Source organism: Mirounga leonina, unplaced genomic scaffold, assembly GCF_011800145.1.
Source record: "Mirounga leonina isolate KUSES-001 unplaced genomic scaffold, KU_Mleo_1.0 Mir_115, whole genome shotgun sequence".
In the NCBI taxonomy this organism is placed as follows: Eukaryota; Metazoa; Chordata; class Mammalia; order Carnivora; family Phocidae; genus Mirounga; species Mirounga leonina.
The window spans coordinates 5,642,996-5,659,935 of NW_023270268.1; the positions used below are offsets into that span (position 1 = coordinate 5,642,996).

The 16,940-nt window shown below is 45.1% G+C and overlaps 1 protein-coding gene across 5 annotated transcripts in view; it reads right to left on the reverse strand.

The window, feature by feature from the left end:
- Positions 1-152: 152 nt before the first annotated feature.
- Positions 153-16,940, reverse strand: part of LRRFIP2 (LRR binding FLII interacting protein 2) — a 109,137-nt gene continuing 92,349 nt past the window's right edge. For 3 of the 5 annotated variants that reach the window (XM_034991918.1, XM_034991909.1, XM_034991932.1), the window contains 7 exons: positions 12,087-12,188; positions 11,682-11,814; positions 9,875-9,924; positions 4,863-4,983; positions 2,452-2,531; positions 1,759-1,863; positions 153-1,103 (listed from right to left, as the gene is read on the reverse strand). In XM_034991918.1, coding sequence (XP_034847809.1) covers positions 993-1,103; positions 1,759-1,863; positions 2,452-2,531; positions 4,863-4,983; positions 9,875-9,924; positions 11,682-11,814; positions 12,087-12,188 — 702 coding nt within the window. In that variant the 3' untranslated portion in view covers positions 153-992. The remainder of the gene's footprint in view (positions 1,104-1,758; positions 1,864-2,451; positions 2,532-4,862; positions 4,984-9,874; positions 9,925-11,681; positions 11,815-12,086; positions 12,189-16,940) is intronic. The other 2 variants (XM_034991925.1, XM_034991938.1) reach the window with 1 other exon arrangement.

Below are 16,940 nucleotides of genomic sequence, written 5' to 3' on the forward strand. Positions count from 1 at the left end.
TAAAGATGAAACTGAAGTTCTTAAAAAGCTGTACATTCCAGATCATTCTCCTTGCGGAGGAGAGAAGAGGGGCAAGGTAAGAGGGGTGGGTGTGGCTGCCTTGAGGTGTTTTAAAGACTCCCCTAGCAAAAATGAATGTGTCGGCAGCCAGCTGTGGTCAGCAAGAGGGTGCGTTTAATAGAGTCTTCAGGCCGACCTCCCCCCTGCCTGTCCCCGCCCCCCACCGGGCTCGTCTGAGGTTTCATTCCACAAATCAGCAGCAGATGAGATACTTCACATGAGATACAGCACAGCTGATGTTGAAGACGAAGGGCCCTACTCTTACTTTAAGAGTGTTAGGCTTTGGACTTACCCGGCCACATGCAATAAAGCAAGTTTTATGTACACTCCCCATATCTTTTTCTAACATTTTCTTATATAAATTTAAATATTTTACAAAAAAAGGCTTTTTCCTCCAAACATAGAAATTTGAGTGAAACATATATTCCCCGCCTGTGAACTTGTTTCTTCACTAAAATATAAATGCTGTCTGATATTAAGGGTAAGTGTCTTTTGGCCGCTGGGGATGACTGAAGTCTGAATTGCACCGTGGAGAAGGCACTTGTGTTTTCCGAGGTCTCCAGCCGAGTTACCTCATTGGGCACTCACAGAGTCGCTGTCCTCCGGAACCTGTGCCAAGGCCTCCGAGTGCCCAGTCACTGAGGCAGCTGGGGAAAAATGGTGAGTAAACTTGATTCTAAAATTATGGAAATTAAAAAAAAAAACAACAGCATGGACCAGTTTTTAGTCTAGAATCAAACTACAAACGAAATCCAGAGTATTCATTCATGAAGATTCAAACCTGTTTCATTCTCATAAATTATAAAATACAAAGGTGGCTATTTTAATGACAAAACTCCAACAGTACTGAAGGGGGGTCTGTGTCAATGGACAAAAAGTCAGTCCCTCTGGGAGGGGCCCCAGGAGCGGCGCCTGGGCCGGAGGGCAGCCTCCTACTGCTGGGCCAGAAGTGCTGTCCTGTTGGCCTTCATCTTCTCCAGCCGCTTGGCCAGGTGGCTGTTGGTCATCTCCATCTCCTCAATCTTGTCCAGTGCTGTTCGTAACTGCAGACAGGGAGGGCCCAGTCACTTTACATGGTCACACACGAAACCCAGTGCCGCTTGAGTGTGCCCCCGCCCCCCGCCTGCGACACGGAAGCACCACCCACTGGGCCTTGCACAGCGCCCCGCACGGCGCCCCGCGGCCTCGCCTCTCTTCCGCCACCTGGCAGCACCGAGCAGGGACACTAAGCCTCAACCCCAGAAAGGACAGCCAGCAGGTGGGGAAACAGACCGGCTCCACCACAAAAGGGAGACCTATCCTTTCTCTCAGTCTCTAACTGACCGAAACCTAAAAGTAAATGGCAGTCACCGCGCAGGTCGAAAACCAACACCGAAGAGTAAGAGACTCCACTGCGGTTCCCTTAAGATTGAACCAGGAGGGGCGCCTGGGTGGCTCAGTTGGTTAAGCAACTGCCTTTGGCTCAGGTCATGATCCTGGAGTCCAGGGATCGAGTCCCGCATCGGGCTCCTTGCTCGGCAGGGGGGTCTGCTCCCTCTGACCCTCCCCCCTCTCATGTACTCGCTCTCTCTCATTCTCTCTCTCAAATAAATAAATAAAATCTTAAAAAAAAAAAAAAAAAGATTGAACCAGGATTCAGTTCCTCAGGCAGCGAAGGATCTGTTCTTTGTACGAATGTGAGCATGCAAAAGCAGGTACCTCTCGCTGTAGCTTCCTCTTCTCCGCCTTCAGTTCGTCTTCCACTTTCTCGGCGTTCTCCGCGGCGGTCTTATACCTCAGCACCTGGCCCTCCAGCCGGCTGATCTGTCAACAAGAGAACACGGGCCTCTGCTAATGGCCACCGGGGGCCCCTTTCTCGCAGCCACATGGAAACACAGCGTCATTACAAATCCCAAGTCATCCCCTCACGGTGAGTCAGAGGGCCTCTCTGCGCCCGACGGCTATTTATAGATCAAGAAATGTCCCCAGAGAGGAATACAGCTGGAGAGTCCTTATCGAGCCGATTTCCCGTGTTAAGTTTATGATGAACATATTGTTTAAGTGCCAAAGTAACACTGTAGGGCAAGACTCACTAAATGGAAAAGCTTTTAGACTTTTTGAAATGTACAATAAGGGATTTTCAAATTACAGTCTTCCTGAAGTCTCTCGGAAATAATCTGGAAAAAAAGTGAATTATAGCTACAGTCTTCTGCATTTTTACAGCTAATAGAAGGCTGAGGTGTCCTGCCAGGTTTTCTCTGCTGGCTTTTGTACTTTATAATAGAGAGCTTTTATAGAGACCCCACTGCAGAGGCAGCCCAAAGAAACCCAGGTACTCCTGGAGTTAGCCACTCGGGTGCAGGAAGTTTCCAAGGGAGTGCAAATCACTTGGTAGTGCACTGAAGTACTTACATTCTGCTCCAACGTGGCTATATCCTGTTCTGCCTTTGAAAGCTTAAATTTGTATTCACTAATTTGTCTATTGGCATCTCCTAGAAGAGAAGAGAATAGTGAATCACCTGTCAGAGAGCAGGTGTGACCTCAGGCAGTGACAGCCTCTGCAGCCCAGGAGGGGACCGAGTGCAAATGCCCACGGGCAGCCACGGCACCGCCCGCAACCTGGGCTCTACAACGGCTCTCCTGCCAGAAGCTCTAGCACCTGATCCCAGCATCCCTTGGACCAGGGAGGTGGAAGAAAATTTACTCTTTACCCCATGGTGGGGGGAGGCCGACCTTTGAGCAAGGAGCCCTGTCAGTGCATCGGTGGCCCCCGCCAAACTTAGGTGCTGCCCTTCCCCCAGGAGCCTCCAGTTTCCCTCACCTTCCTGCCTTCCGGGCTCCCTCTGGCTGCCACACCTTGAGGGTCTTGCTCTCCCTGCCTCTGACTGAAGTCCTCGGCACCCTCTGGCATGACTCTTGCTTAGTCCCCTGTAACTTCGCCTTCCCCATGGCGTTTTATTGGCACTGTTTTTGCTAACACTACTCGTGCTTTCTGAACACTGTACGTGAGGAGAGGCGCCCTGGCTCTGCCTTCTTCAGTCTACCTCTGTATCTCGCCAAGGGCTTTGTGCATGTGCTTAGTAAACATCTGCTCAAAGAAATGCTTTTTAGTAACATGTGGTGGTAATATGATGGGTAGACTTCTAAATCATCAGTTGTACTTCTGACCTAAGAAGTCATTTAAAATGAGAAGTTAAAAAACTCCCTCCAGCAAACCAAATTTAACAAAAATCACTCTGAAATGATTATAGGGTAGGAATCATAAGGCCTAAAGGAGATAAACCAAATCTAAGCTATCTAACTTAAGAACTTTTCTGCTTTTCCACATTACTGAGGTTACAACTACTTATATAATTTTGAGGGAGAGGTTCTTCTCACGGGTAGTTACTGTCACCTGAAAAGTAATGGGGCTATAAAACTCTCACCCCAAAAGCCCCTCTGGCAGAGAGAGACAAGAGTTCCTACTGCTGGGCTCTAAAACACAAGCTTCAGGATCTGGTTAATTCATCCCAGCCACTTATTAATTATCACAATGTGCTGCTTCCTTCTCATGGCAAACCTCCCTTTCCTTCCTGTTTTCAAGAGTGTAAGTCCTTCATCTTTGCCATTTCGTGCTGGCCATGAAATTCCATTCAATCACACCATGCGTATATCCCTGGGCTTCCTTTGCCGGCCAGGCCCGTCTATTGGGTCCCCCTGAGCCCACCTCATTCTACAGTCACTCTGGGTCCTTCCCAGATACCAGCTCCATAACGCCCACCTGCCCTAGGAGCAGTCACACTTAAGACATGCCCGTTCTCCCTCAGTGTGACTCCTTTGGATTTTGCTGCTTTAGGCCAATCTACCCCCTGCCCTCTCTCTAAGACTGTTGGCAGCCATTGTACTGGTCCAGCTGATCATCACAGCCTCCCAGCTAGTCAGTCTGCCTCTCATACCCATCTTCATCTATCCTCCACACCAAAGTATTTCTAGAATAAAATATTCAACAGGAAGTGTCACGAGGGTCCCAAATGATCTCTAATAAAGGACATGACACTAACCTGAAAAGCCAGTATTAATAGTATCAATAAGCCTTAATCCAAGAAGCCTTTTCTATTTAGCCTAATGCAAAAATATTTAGATGAAAAAGCCAGGAAATAACCGATATTTTAAAATAAGTTATCAGAAAAGCCACAATTCAAACTGAATAAAAAGTAAGTCTCCCCTCTCCACAAACGATACGTTATCTAACTATATATGAATGGCTGCTGACCTCCCCCCACCATGGAGATTACTGTAAACACAGCAGGCATTTTAAAACAACGTGGGGTCAAAAACAGAAAGGGAGAAAAACTGCATGAATAGGCTTACTTTCTGGCCTTGTTTTAAATTCCAGCTTATAAAGATTAATTTGGTTAATAAAACTTCTGGCAAAGTTCTGAAACTACTCAGCATTAGTGTGAGTTAGTTCCAAATATATCCGTTCACTATCCAAGATAGATTCCACAAGAAAAATGTCGTTAAGAAGGGTGCTATATGGGAGCTGACAGTTGACCCAGGTGTGGAAGAGGACAGTGCCAGGACACTGTTTCCAAAATGTCTAGAAATCACTGCATTAACCCGGTCCTCTTGTAATCCATTCCCTGAAGTGCAGAGGCTACTAGAAGCCTCTACTTGGCTGCACCACTGATCGGGACTACTTTCTGGGCTCGCTGAGGACTAAGCAATCTCTGTAACCTGGCTCCCCGAGAGAAATGCGCATCAAGACCGGCGGCGTGCCTGCAGTCGCGCTCCTGGAACACAGCCTCCCCACAGAGCGGCCCTGGCCTGGCTGCGGTACCTACTCTGCATCTCGATGAACTGCAGGTCGGAGCCGTTGTGCAGCCCCGCCGTGTCAGCCGCCGAGCCCTCGCTCCGGGAGCACTTCTGCCGCTCCTCCTCCAGCTGCAGCTTCAGCCTCCGGATCTGAAGTGGAAGGAGAGGGCCGTCACGAGATCCATAGGACACGGTGGGTCCTCAGCCCCACAAGTCATCCGCCCAGAACTTGCGTGCCTACCACGGGGCCACACTGCCGACATGCTGGCGACAAACTGGGAACATCAGAAGGAGTGAAGCTCCAGGACCAGGTGTCCCAATCAAAGCAGCCCTATTTTATGATTTGTGTAGGCTGGTGGAATGGCAGATCTTGTCAGGGTTTTTCACTACTTTTATTAAAATTCCATTTTTAATAAAATTCTTTTGTCTTAGAATTAGGGTAAATACTGTAGGTTAAATATTTAGGAAACTTAAATATTTTAAAACTTGAAGTCAATTAAATATTAAGTAAATTTAATGAAAATAGTAAATTAAGTATTAAATATTAACACCTAAATATTAGGTTAAATACTTAGAAAAGCCTTTTGTATGCAGAAATAATTGGAAATATATTTTTGAGTTTGGCTACACAGTTGATCTACCTTATTTTACCCAAAATAAAGGATGTTTATAGTAGCTTATTCATAATAGCTCCAAACTGGAAATAATCCAAATGTCTACCAACAGGACGACAAACAAACTATGGCACATCTACACAGTGGAATTACTACCCAGCAAGAAAGGGGAAAGCACTACTGATACGTGCAACACGGCTGAGTCTCAAAATAAGCAAGCTGTGTAGAAGATGCCAGACAGAAGAAGAGGACGTACTGTATCATTCCAATTACATAAAACTCCACAAAATGGAAACCTAATCCACAGTGACAGAAAGCAGATCAGTGGCTGCCTGGAGGTGCAGGGGGAGAGGGAGGCTCAGGAAGGAAGGGACACTCAAGGACACCGAGACTTTGGAGGGGTTATGAATATTTTCACCGTTCTGACTGTGGTCATGGTTTCATGAGTATTGTTATGGGTTGAGATGTGTCCTTACAAAACTCATATGTTGAAGTTCTAACTCCCAGTACCTCAGGATGTGAACTTATTTGGAAACGGAGTCACTGAAGATGCATTTAGTTAAGCTGAGATGAGATCATGCTGGAATAGGGTGGGCCCCTAATCCAACATGACTGGTGTCCTTCTGAAAAAATGCCAGATGAAGAGAGAAAGACACGCACAGAGGAAAATGATGTGAAGACACACAGAATGCTACTCACAAGTCAAGGAATGCCACAGACCGCCAGCAAAGCACCAGGAGCCAGAAGAGAAGTGTGGGACAGATTTCCCTTCACAGGCCTCAGGGGGACTAACACTGCTGCCACCCGACCTTGGGCATTTGCTAATCTCCAAAACTGTGCAGACAGGAAACTTCTGTTCCTCTAAGCCACCCAGTTTGTGGTACTTTGTTAGGGCAGCCCTCAGAAACTAATATGGTAGGTGCATTTATTTGTACACTTTATGTACAAACAGCTTATTCTACATCAGTTATACCTTAATAAAGCTGTGGGGGTTTTTTCATTTGCAAACTGAAGAAACTAAAAATGAATCAAATGCAAAGGGACTCAGGGTTGGGAAAAGACAAGGCCCAATGGAGACAGGAGCCCCGCACACACGGAGAACAAGAGCAGATGAATAGACGTGTACTGACGCTGAGGCCCCCAGTCCAGCCTCAGTCCCCAGAATGCTGCCAGCAAGACTGCTCTCTGCATGAGAGGACTGGGGGATGTCTCCCTGTAGAACTGTGTGCCTAGTCTAACGTAAAGACCAACATATCCACGCCAAAATTTCCCAACAAAACACCCAGCCCCATCAGCCTTACCCATGCTCAGAGCTGCCTATCAGCGTTTTAGTACTCCCCATCCCGCCCTGAAACGTAGGGCCAAACAAATACACATACAAGAGCATCAGTTAGGAAATAAACTATGCATGTGGAAGGAAACAGCAGAGACAGTGACGAACTATCAGTATGCTCTGAGGTAAGTGAAAATATCTATATCCTGGAAATGACTACAGAAACACAAACCCAATGGAAGTATTCAAAGACAGAGTTGAGAAAATCATTTAAAAGTAGAGCAAGAGATCAAAAGGGATGGACAAACAGGAGAGAAACAAAAAAGTTAAAGCGCTGATCCCAGAGGTCTACTGCCCCTTCCTTCAGGAATCAGAGCCATGTTTCCCCGAATGCCTACAACTCTTTTATCAGCAGAGATCTGGGGAGCACTACAGCTCAGAACTACAGCGGGGAGCTGCCTCTGGGACCAAGACCGAACCTCCCCAGGCCTCCTTCACCTTTCATCATCGAGGGTCAAAGGTGAGTGTGATGCTCAGAGTTAAGGGGGCTTCCCTAGCTGGGACCCCATCAACAGTGGTCAAGGGAAAGCCTGGGCACTAGGACCAAGTGGGCCACATCCCCAGTGGGGAAAGGGCGAGCTCTGCACTGGGAGGAAACCCATGCTTCCCAGACACCTCTACCCTTTCAACATCTGCCTTGAGTTTTCATTATCCCCATCATCATGTCCATCTCAAAAACAGTCATCCTCCTACACTCTTCCCCGAAGGGCTCTGTACAGCCGTCGCCCCCATCTGCACCTCCTAACCCTTCCCAATGCCTGAAACTCTGGATTACTATTTCCCCTCATCCTCAGTTTCTTCTCTTAAGTGGTCCCTTTACCTAGTGCATTAGCAGAAACCCATTCCCCCCTGAGAAGCCTGTTCCCTTTGCAGCCCTCTGACCTTCTGGTGATCTCTCCCAGAACCCTCCTACCACTGAGCCTGAGAACACAACACATGACCTGTGTTTGTGCTGCTGCCCAAATATTCTCCCTCGATGCTCCCTAAAATTCCTGCTTCCTGACCTCCTCCCCTCCCAATTCCACATACCAACCACCCCTCATCCCTGCCATCGCCCCACTCCTTCACCATTTACCTCCTGACTTGTGCTCCCTCAAGTATAGCCTGAGCAATTTCAAGATTCATCTAGGTAGATGATTTCTCCTACAACCGATGGCAGTTTCCAAAACACCTCCTCTCCAAGGATCTTGACGTCTCTCCCTTCTTGCCCTCATTACTCTCCCATAGTCACATACTGGATCTCGCACTCGATTAAGTGCAGTCCCTGCATGAGTCAGTCCCATTATCTGCTCTCTAACCTCTACTCCTGGTCTTTCCAGCTCCCTCTCTCAGGAACCCAAATCCCAGTCTTTCAATCCCACTTCTATTTCTCATCTTCTTTCCACTGGGCCTTGACATCTTCCTGGATTACCCATTAGCCTCATTACCCACTTCATCTCTGCAGTCATCATTATCAATACTGTCCTCCACATGCCTTCACCTCCTCTGCCCAATTACACTCCCGGGTAAAATCCCACTCCACCCACCCACGCCTGCACCTATGGCCACTCAATGTACAGTAAGTGCGGTCACACAGACCTCGAACATACCATATAACTTACATATTCATTCCGTCTCTTGTTCATTGTCTGGTCTCCTCCCACTAGAATGTAAGGTCTACTAGTGGCAGGGATTATTTAACTGATTTGTTCACAGAAATATGCCAAATGCCTGGAATAGAGCCTGTTGAAGAGTGGAATCTCATTCACGTTCGCATGACTGAATAGGAGTTTCAAAAAGAGATAACAGAATATGGGAAGGGGGAAAACCAGTCAAGAAATTTTCCCAGGATTGAACGATAGGAATTCCTAGAATTGACAGGGGCCCAAACCACATCACTGTGAAACTTCCAAATAGGAAGGAGAAAGTATGATATAAGCCGCCAGAGAGGGAAAAGAGTCACAGACAAAAGATGAAAAATCAGAATGCCCTTGAAATCCTCAACGTGCTAGCTTCCATACTGGAAGCCAGAGACAATGAAGCAATTTCCTAAAAAAAAAAAAAAAAAAAGGAAAATGATTGCAATGTAGAATTCTATATCCAAACTGTTAATCAAGTAATAGGGTAAAATGAAGCCATTTTCAGGCCTCCAAAGTTAAGAAAAATTTACAGCCTATATACCCTTTTCTCAGGAAGTTACTGGGGGATGTACCAAAAAGAGAACAAATAAAAAAGGAGGAAGGCCTAAGGCACTGCAAAAAGGGAATCCAACCTGAACCAAAGACAGAGGAAAGCCTAGGTAGCAACGAAGGGCAAGGCCGGCTGGGCGCAGACAGAGCGGGCCGTGATGTTCCCAGTGGGCCAGGTCGGATGCTCCAAGAACTCAGCAAGTGGAACTGAGAGCATGCTTGGTGCATCTGAAAACGGTAAGAGCAGATTTCCTACCGTTGCAGACGCGGCAGCTACACTGGTAATAAATACACAGGAAACCAAGCAGAGGAAAAGAAAAGCCACAGGATTAACTCTGGGGGAGCTAGAGCTGTGAAGAGGAGGGAAGGTGGCCCTGCAATGTTGTGGGGCTCCACGGCAAGTGGCACTCACAAGTCCTGAGAACACGCGCAGACGGGAGGTGCGCCGGGCCTTCACCAGGAGGACAGGGGATGGGAAGGGTGTGCGTGCTGGGGACAGAAGGCTAGATGGTCATCTTCCACAGAGGGATGTCAACAGTGCCCCAAACAGAACCATCAAGAAGCAACGTGAGCGTGTGGGACAGAAATACACAAGAACAGGACACATGGAGAGAATGTGCTAAACCAATCGGAATGGACAGGGGTAAACGTGAGGAGGCAGAGCACGGAACTCCTGTCTTGACAACAAGCTTCGTACCACTATTTAACTCCTTAAACTCCAGGTCTGATACATTTTTTTTTAAAGAACAGGAAACAACAAAGAGGCAAAATATGAATTTATCTTTCTGTCCTTCCAATCTTGAGTACTGATGTTTGAAATAAGCATGTTTCTTTCTTGTGTATATTTTAATTCGCTAATGTTTTGCCATGTGATTTATTTAGTCCATTAAATTAACATTACCTTCCAGTGAGAAGAATGCCTTTACCTGTGATAGTAGCTCTTCCTTTTCTCCAGCAAGTTTTCGTAGCCTGACATCTAAAACAAATGGAAAAGGTTGTAAACTCAATTTGTGAGGATATAATACCAAAACAATTAAAAATTATTCTTGAAATTCAAAAACACCATACATTATCTGACAACTTACAGCTTTCAATATCAAAAGAAATGAAGGCTTAAGTTAAAGGTGCTAAGGAAAAGTACTTAATTATTCAACACATATTTCCACACAACAGATAGCTATCAAGGCACTAAATACAACATTTGCTCCCAAGGGTAGTGATTTTCCACTGAAAGACAAACCAAAGTACAAAGATCACTTCCTTATTTAAAAAATGTGCAAGCGGGTGCCTGGATGGCTCAGTCGTTAAGCATCTGCCTTCGGCTCAGGTCATGATCCCAGGGTCCTGGGATCGAGCCCCGCGTCGGGCTCCCTGCTCGGCGGGAAGCCTGCTTCTCCCTCTCCCACTCCCCCTGCTTGTGTTCCCTCTCTCGCTGTCTGTCGAAAAATAAATAAAATCTTTAAAAAAAAAAATGTGCAAGCTTTCACCAGCAGACAGACAACTAGAATGTTGGGGTGCTCCCACAGATTTAAGTCTCACAGGAGCAAACAAAATCTGGGAGAGAAGACAGACGGGGTACCAGGGGGCCTGGGTGGGGAGGGTGGAACAGGGAAAATGAGAACACAACACGGAAGAGGCAAAGGCCTACACAGGCGAGTGGGGGCCCAACTCGGAGGTGCAGGCAGTCAAGGGCTAATCTGAGGCCTGCTGCAGGATTGCCAGGGCTTGCTCCTGGCCTGGGGGGAGGGCCGCTGCTTCCCAAGCATGCCATTAACATAAGCCCCTCCGGGTGAGGGGGACCACAGATGAGTACAAGCAGCAGGCGACTCCGAGCCAGCGCCTCCCACAACCAACTAGGGTCACGGCCAAATGTTAAGTCCTGGCTTCCCCAGTACCTTCCAAGCAAGCAGGGGAAGCCCTGGGCTGCCCCCAGCCACACACTCAGTGCATTCTCTCGAGCGGCTCCCATTGCCTAGCCCGCATCCTCTGCTATATCAAAGTGCTCTGTTTCTGCAATTCTGTGCATCGGAGAATGTATTTACTATCTCTGAAAAAGTCCCACTCCTCTAGGAAACCTACACATATATGAAAACAAAAGAAAAAAAAGTGAGCTGGTGTTAGAGTATCTGTGTTTTCCTTCCTCTAGAACAGAATTCTTCGTGGAGCCAATGGATGGGCATCTGTGTGGTTTCCTGGGAGAGGTGTTATTAAAGTCTCAAAGGCTTAAATTTAAGAGGCTTAGATGTTAAGAGGCTCAGAAGCCCTGCTCTAAAAAGAACACTCTTCTAAGATCTGACTTCTTGGTCACCTGTTTCTTGCCTTAAGAAATGCGGTAGCAAAGAGCTACAGGACCCCGGGATAAGTAGCAGAGCATAAAACCAGATTCTCCAGGAAGCAGAAACTTAAAACATACCTGGGGAAGTCCCCTACCAGCCCACCGGTTCCTTGGGACACATACGCTGGATTATCTCTTCCAGGAAGGTTTGTATTTAAGTAAAAAAGCAATGTGTATACACCAACATGCTTCCATCCAGAGGCCTTACAGTGACCCAGATGCTGGTTTCCCAAGTTCAAGGGTGCCTAAAGACACTGTGCCCAGATTTCTTCCCGTGAAGAATTCAGTTAAACCTCAGATAGCCCTGTGTTGTTTTGTTTTCCAAGATGGGCTATGAGTAAGCCGGAAGTCTAGCAGAACAGTAAACCCAAGCCAAGAGAGCAGCAACTGTGTCCTACCTAGTGGACCTTCTCCTGCAGACTCCAAGACCTGAGCAGCCTCCTGAGACACCACGGTGATGGCTCCAACCACTGGTTCATGACTGACATCACCATTGGGAGTGCCATCGGGGATTATAACTAAGCCATGTTTCTGTGGAGAAGGAGAAAACCCACCATCACAAAACATGGCCCACATGGCAGTATGCTCTGTGAGGTGACTGTGACAATATGTTTGCCACAGATAACACCAGGTTAGAACTAGTTACATGGAATATAGGTCCGTAGAAGAAATGACTGAAACCTACCAAATCTGCATTGAAGAATGAACACTGGTTTGTCTTTGGGCTGAGAAAAATAACAGGATGAAAGGAAGGAAGACTAAAGCAGTGAGGGACTTGGAACTCCAGGCTAAAGCTAACGTACCTCTCCTGTCTTCACTGTCTCCTTCAGGTCAGCCAGCTCCTCTCTGAGCGTATCTCGCTCATTCCTAAGGCAGGCAATGTATTCTTTCTGTTTCTCTAGGGCCTGGTTTTAGACAGGGTAGCAAGGGAAAGAATGGCACAGAAAAAGAGCAAGTGAAAGAGGTAGCAGAGAGCACCTACTTCAAATAAACAAAGATAAAGGCATAAAAGACAAGGGAGCGGTAAAAGCTTGGAAACCGGCAGTTAGATATGGGAAGAAGTACAAAGTCATATGGACACACATCTCCACAGGAGAGTTTTAACAGAAACTGATTAATCGTGCATCAATTCGCCAAAACATGCTTATCACATCAGGCTGGAGAACTGATCTTTCTTTTCCAGTTGATGAAAAAAAAAAACAGGAAAAGGAAGATGAAGACAGCAGTTATATTAAAGTTTTCCTTACTGACCTTACTACATTTTCATACGGTGACCCAAACAAGCAAACAAATACATTTCATGTTTAACTAAAATTGTTCACTCAAGAATACAGTGAAATTTTTTAAGAAAACTAATTTTAAAATTTTTTAGTTAAAAAAATTTTAATGGCCCTGGAAGAAAAAATAACCAGTATGCACAAGGTATTTTAATTAAATATTGGCTATAGTGAGTGTTCTCCAAGCAGTGTGGCAAAATATTCCTCAAATACCACTTAATTCAAAATAGCTAATCTCCAAAGGGATTCCCAAGGACCTGTGTTTCGTTAATTTAGTTAAATACAATTAAGAATCTGGTTTCTGATACACCTCTCTAAGTGGGAAAAAGGAAAATAAAACACTGACAAAATAAATACAGCCCACCTATGGAGTGCGGCAGAATATGTGTTTGGGGGTCAGGCTTTTGAGTCCCGGCACGTACTAACTTACCTAAGCCTCAGATTTCTCATCTGAAAGACAGAAGGGACAACAGTAGTACCACCCCACGTACACAGCATAAGCACTGCTGCCGTGCGAGTCCCAGGAAGGCTCAGGAAAAGCCTACCACTTTCTTTCCACTTGGATCACCAGTCCCCCCCACCCCCACCCCCTCCCCGCCTGAATCACAACTGTCAGAGCTGAGGCCAACGGGGCAGATGCAGGCACACGCCTGGGTCATCAGTGACAAATCAGATCTGTTCTATGTAATGAAATAACCCAGAATTCAAAACATACCCCAGGCAAGCAGTCTATGCGGACACCTGACGGCTGGACTATTCTGAAAAAGCCTTTCTCTACACAAGTGTTCCTATATTTCATATTTTCTCCCAGCAGCCCCAGTAGGCCAAGAAGTTTAACTACAACAGGTAACTTTCCTCTCAGTTTATGGGGTTAGAAATGAGCCAACTGCTTCATTACTGACTGCTGAGTAGTTGGACAATGTTCTAAATCATTCTAATCTTACTGTGCACCCAAACTGGCAATAAGGGACGCTAGCGACCACCAACCGTGTGGCTCGAACTATACAGCAGGCACGCTACAAAGACATATAATTTTGCCCTAATATATTTATATATATATAATTTCTCCCTTATATATCCTGCACTTGTCTTATCCCCATTTCACAGATCAGAAAATTGAAGCTCAGAGGTTTTATATATATATATATATATAATTTTTTTTGCCTGAAGTCGAAGTGCCAAAGCCAGAAAGTGAATCCAGTTCTTTTTGGTTTCAAAGCCTTTGCATACTTTTTCTATATCACAGCCCCAAGAAGACCACAATTATGTTTCCTTACTGTCATCCCAGATGCTGCTGGAAAAGTAGTCAATAAGTAGCCCTACCCCATACTTACCCAAACTGCAACACCAATATCTAATTTCCTTCCAGCAATTTACATTCACACCATATGGCATGTCTTGAGTCTGCCTTTGTATTAATCATTTCAGTTTCTAGCATCACGAGGCATTTACCACCCTAACACTTCAAGCTACTATTACTACTCCATTACATTAATAACAAATGTTAACATCAGGACAAAAAAAGCACAAGCAGTATTTTCCCATCTGTTGACAGGCACTTTAACCTCTGTGGGGTTAGATATCTGTGGGTTATCGGCATCTGCGTGCACAGTTACACCATGCATCACCACGTATGACAGGGTCAGTGATCACCGCCACATGCTCTACATAAACACCACCGCTAAGTACACAAGATCTCTTAGGAACAGACCAATTTGAAACTAGAAATTCTAGCAAATGCTAGAAAATGCCATTTGCTCTTCTTCCTACATCTTATAGCAATGGGTTTTATCTTTGCTTTTGGACTTTTTAACTTCATCTTCCCATAATTATGGACGGGAAAATAAAATACATCCTATAAGTTCTCCCATTTCACCACAAAGTTTGGAGGCTACTGAAATACCTTATAATTGGAGCAAATGTAGTCACGCCGGATCTGAAACCCTCTGTAGCACCTGACCATAAAACCGCTACCCTGTGTTTGCATTCAGTAATAGCTCTTAGAGATTTTTTTCCCCTGCTTAGAATAAAAACTACATGCTTGTGGAGATCTAAATAATTCTTTGCCCCTGACCTAACCTCAAATTCTAGTGTCAAGAAGCCTGAAAGATATGTGTAACAGGTTGAACTCGGGGGGCAAAAGGTTATTTCTCCATATAATTCCATGGGCCATAAATCTCTTTAGTCAGAATGGGATGGAGTCTCACATGGGGCTATCCAGATACACCAGTCCTTTGTATGTGCTTATTCCACGTGTAGCCACCTGGCACTTGGAACTGCTTTAGGGCTACAAGCATGACCACAAGGATCGATGAAGGAGAGCCAAAGAAAACCAAACTCTAACCTGAGAATAAAGGTCAGGTGCCTTTATTAAGTTACTAACTTTAAATCTTGAAAATGAAACTAGAGACAAAGGATACGTGAGGTAGTCACTGACTAAAGTGAAAATGTGTCTTGTGCGAGTCATGGGAGGACCACACTAGGATCGCTATCAGAAAAACCGGTAACAAGTGCTGGTCATGGAACCCTTGTGCAGTGCTGATGAGAATGGAAAATGGTACCGCTGCTGTGGAAGACAGTCTGGCTATTCCTCAAAAAACTTCAACATACCACTACCATATTATGCAGCAATTCCACCCCTGGGTATCAACCCAAAGAAATGAAAGCAGGGCCACAGAAGGGTACTTGCAAACTCATGTGCACAGCAGCATTATCCACAATAGCCAAAAGGTGGAAGCAAACCCAGTGCCTGTTGACCAACCGATGAATGGATAAACAAAATGTGGTACATACGTACAACGAACTATCCTTTGGCCTTAAAAGGAAGGACGTTCTGACACATGCCCGACCACAGTTAAACCTTGAGGACATTATGATAAGTGAAATAAGCCAGTCACAAAAAGACAAGGACTCTAGGATTCTACTTATATGAGGTACCTAGAATAGTAAATCCAGAGAGACAGAAAGTAGAATGGTGGCTGCCAGGGACTACAGGGAGGAGGACGTGGGGAGCTGTTTCATGGGCACAGTTTCGGTTCTGCAAGATGAAAGAGCTCTGGAGGTGGATGGTGGTGACGGCAGCACAACAGTGTGAATGTACTTAATACCACCAAACTCTACACTGAAAAATGGTTAAAGTGGTAAACTTGACGTTATTTGTATCTTACCACGATTTAGAGGGTTTCCTAAAAGTCAAAGGAGGGACCAACTATTGATACACGCAACTTGGATAAATCTCAAGGGAATCATGCTGAGTGAAAAACATAACCCCAAAGGGTTAAATACTTTTTAATTCCATTTATATAATGGTCTTATAATGGCAAAATTACAGAAATGAGAACAGATTAGTGGTTGCCAGGGCTTGGGGAGGAGTAGGGAGGGTAGCAGATGAGGCCATAGAAGGGCAACAGGAGACATCCTTTGTGGTAGTGAAAATGTTCTGTATTTTGCCTATAGCAAGGTCAATATCCTGGCAGTGATACTGTACCATAGTTTTTGCAAGGTGTTCCATTTGGGGAAGACTGGATAAAGGGCATACAGGACCTCTCGGTATTACTTCTTGCAATTGCATGTGAATCTACAATTACCTCAAAAAAAGTTTTCTTAAGTTTAATTTTTTAAAAAAGCCAAAGGAACACATTATTATATACCATACAGAAAGAAGATAGCCACTTATTCATTCAACAATGCCATGAATATTTAAAAGTCAAATAACTTGTCTTAACTATGAGCACATCTTTTTGGTAGAAAATAAATTTTTGTTTTATTTTGAATAGCTGTTTTATTGGACTGAGTGGTTTGGGGTTTTCCTACGGCTGATCCAAAATAATCGGTTTAAATACTAAGATAATTATACAAAATAGAAATCATGGACCTACAGATCTGTGCGAAAGAAAATTATGTTAAGGTCCTAAAAGAAGACCATTCTAGATAGTGACCAGACTTTAGCCTTTACAAATTACCTACTTTGTGCCGTACATTTTTTCACATCTCATTTAAAATTCCCCAAGTAAAAATGTAAATAAGATCAGTAGTTCACAATCAAAATTTCAAAACTCTTAACAGTGGTTATATTCCAGAAGGCTCTTCCAGCTTTGGGTGGAATTTTAGAAACTCAGTATTTAAATATTAAAAGCTCTTAAGAAGTAATTTTGTTTCCCATGTGTTTATTAATAAGAGGATGGGGGGCGGTACCTGGGTGGCTCAGTCAATTAAGTGTCCTGCCTTCTGCTCAGGTCATGATCTCGGGGTCCTGGGATCCAGCAAGTAGGGTCCCTGCTCAGCGGGGAGTCTGCTTCTCCCTCTCCTTTGCCCCGCCCCCCAGCTGGTGCACTCTTGCTCTCTCAAATAAATAAATAAAATCTTAAAAAAAAAAAAAGA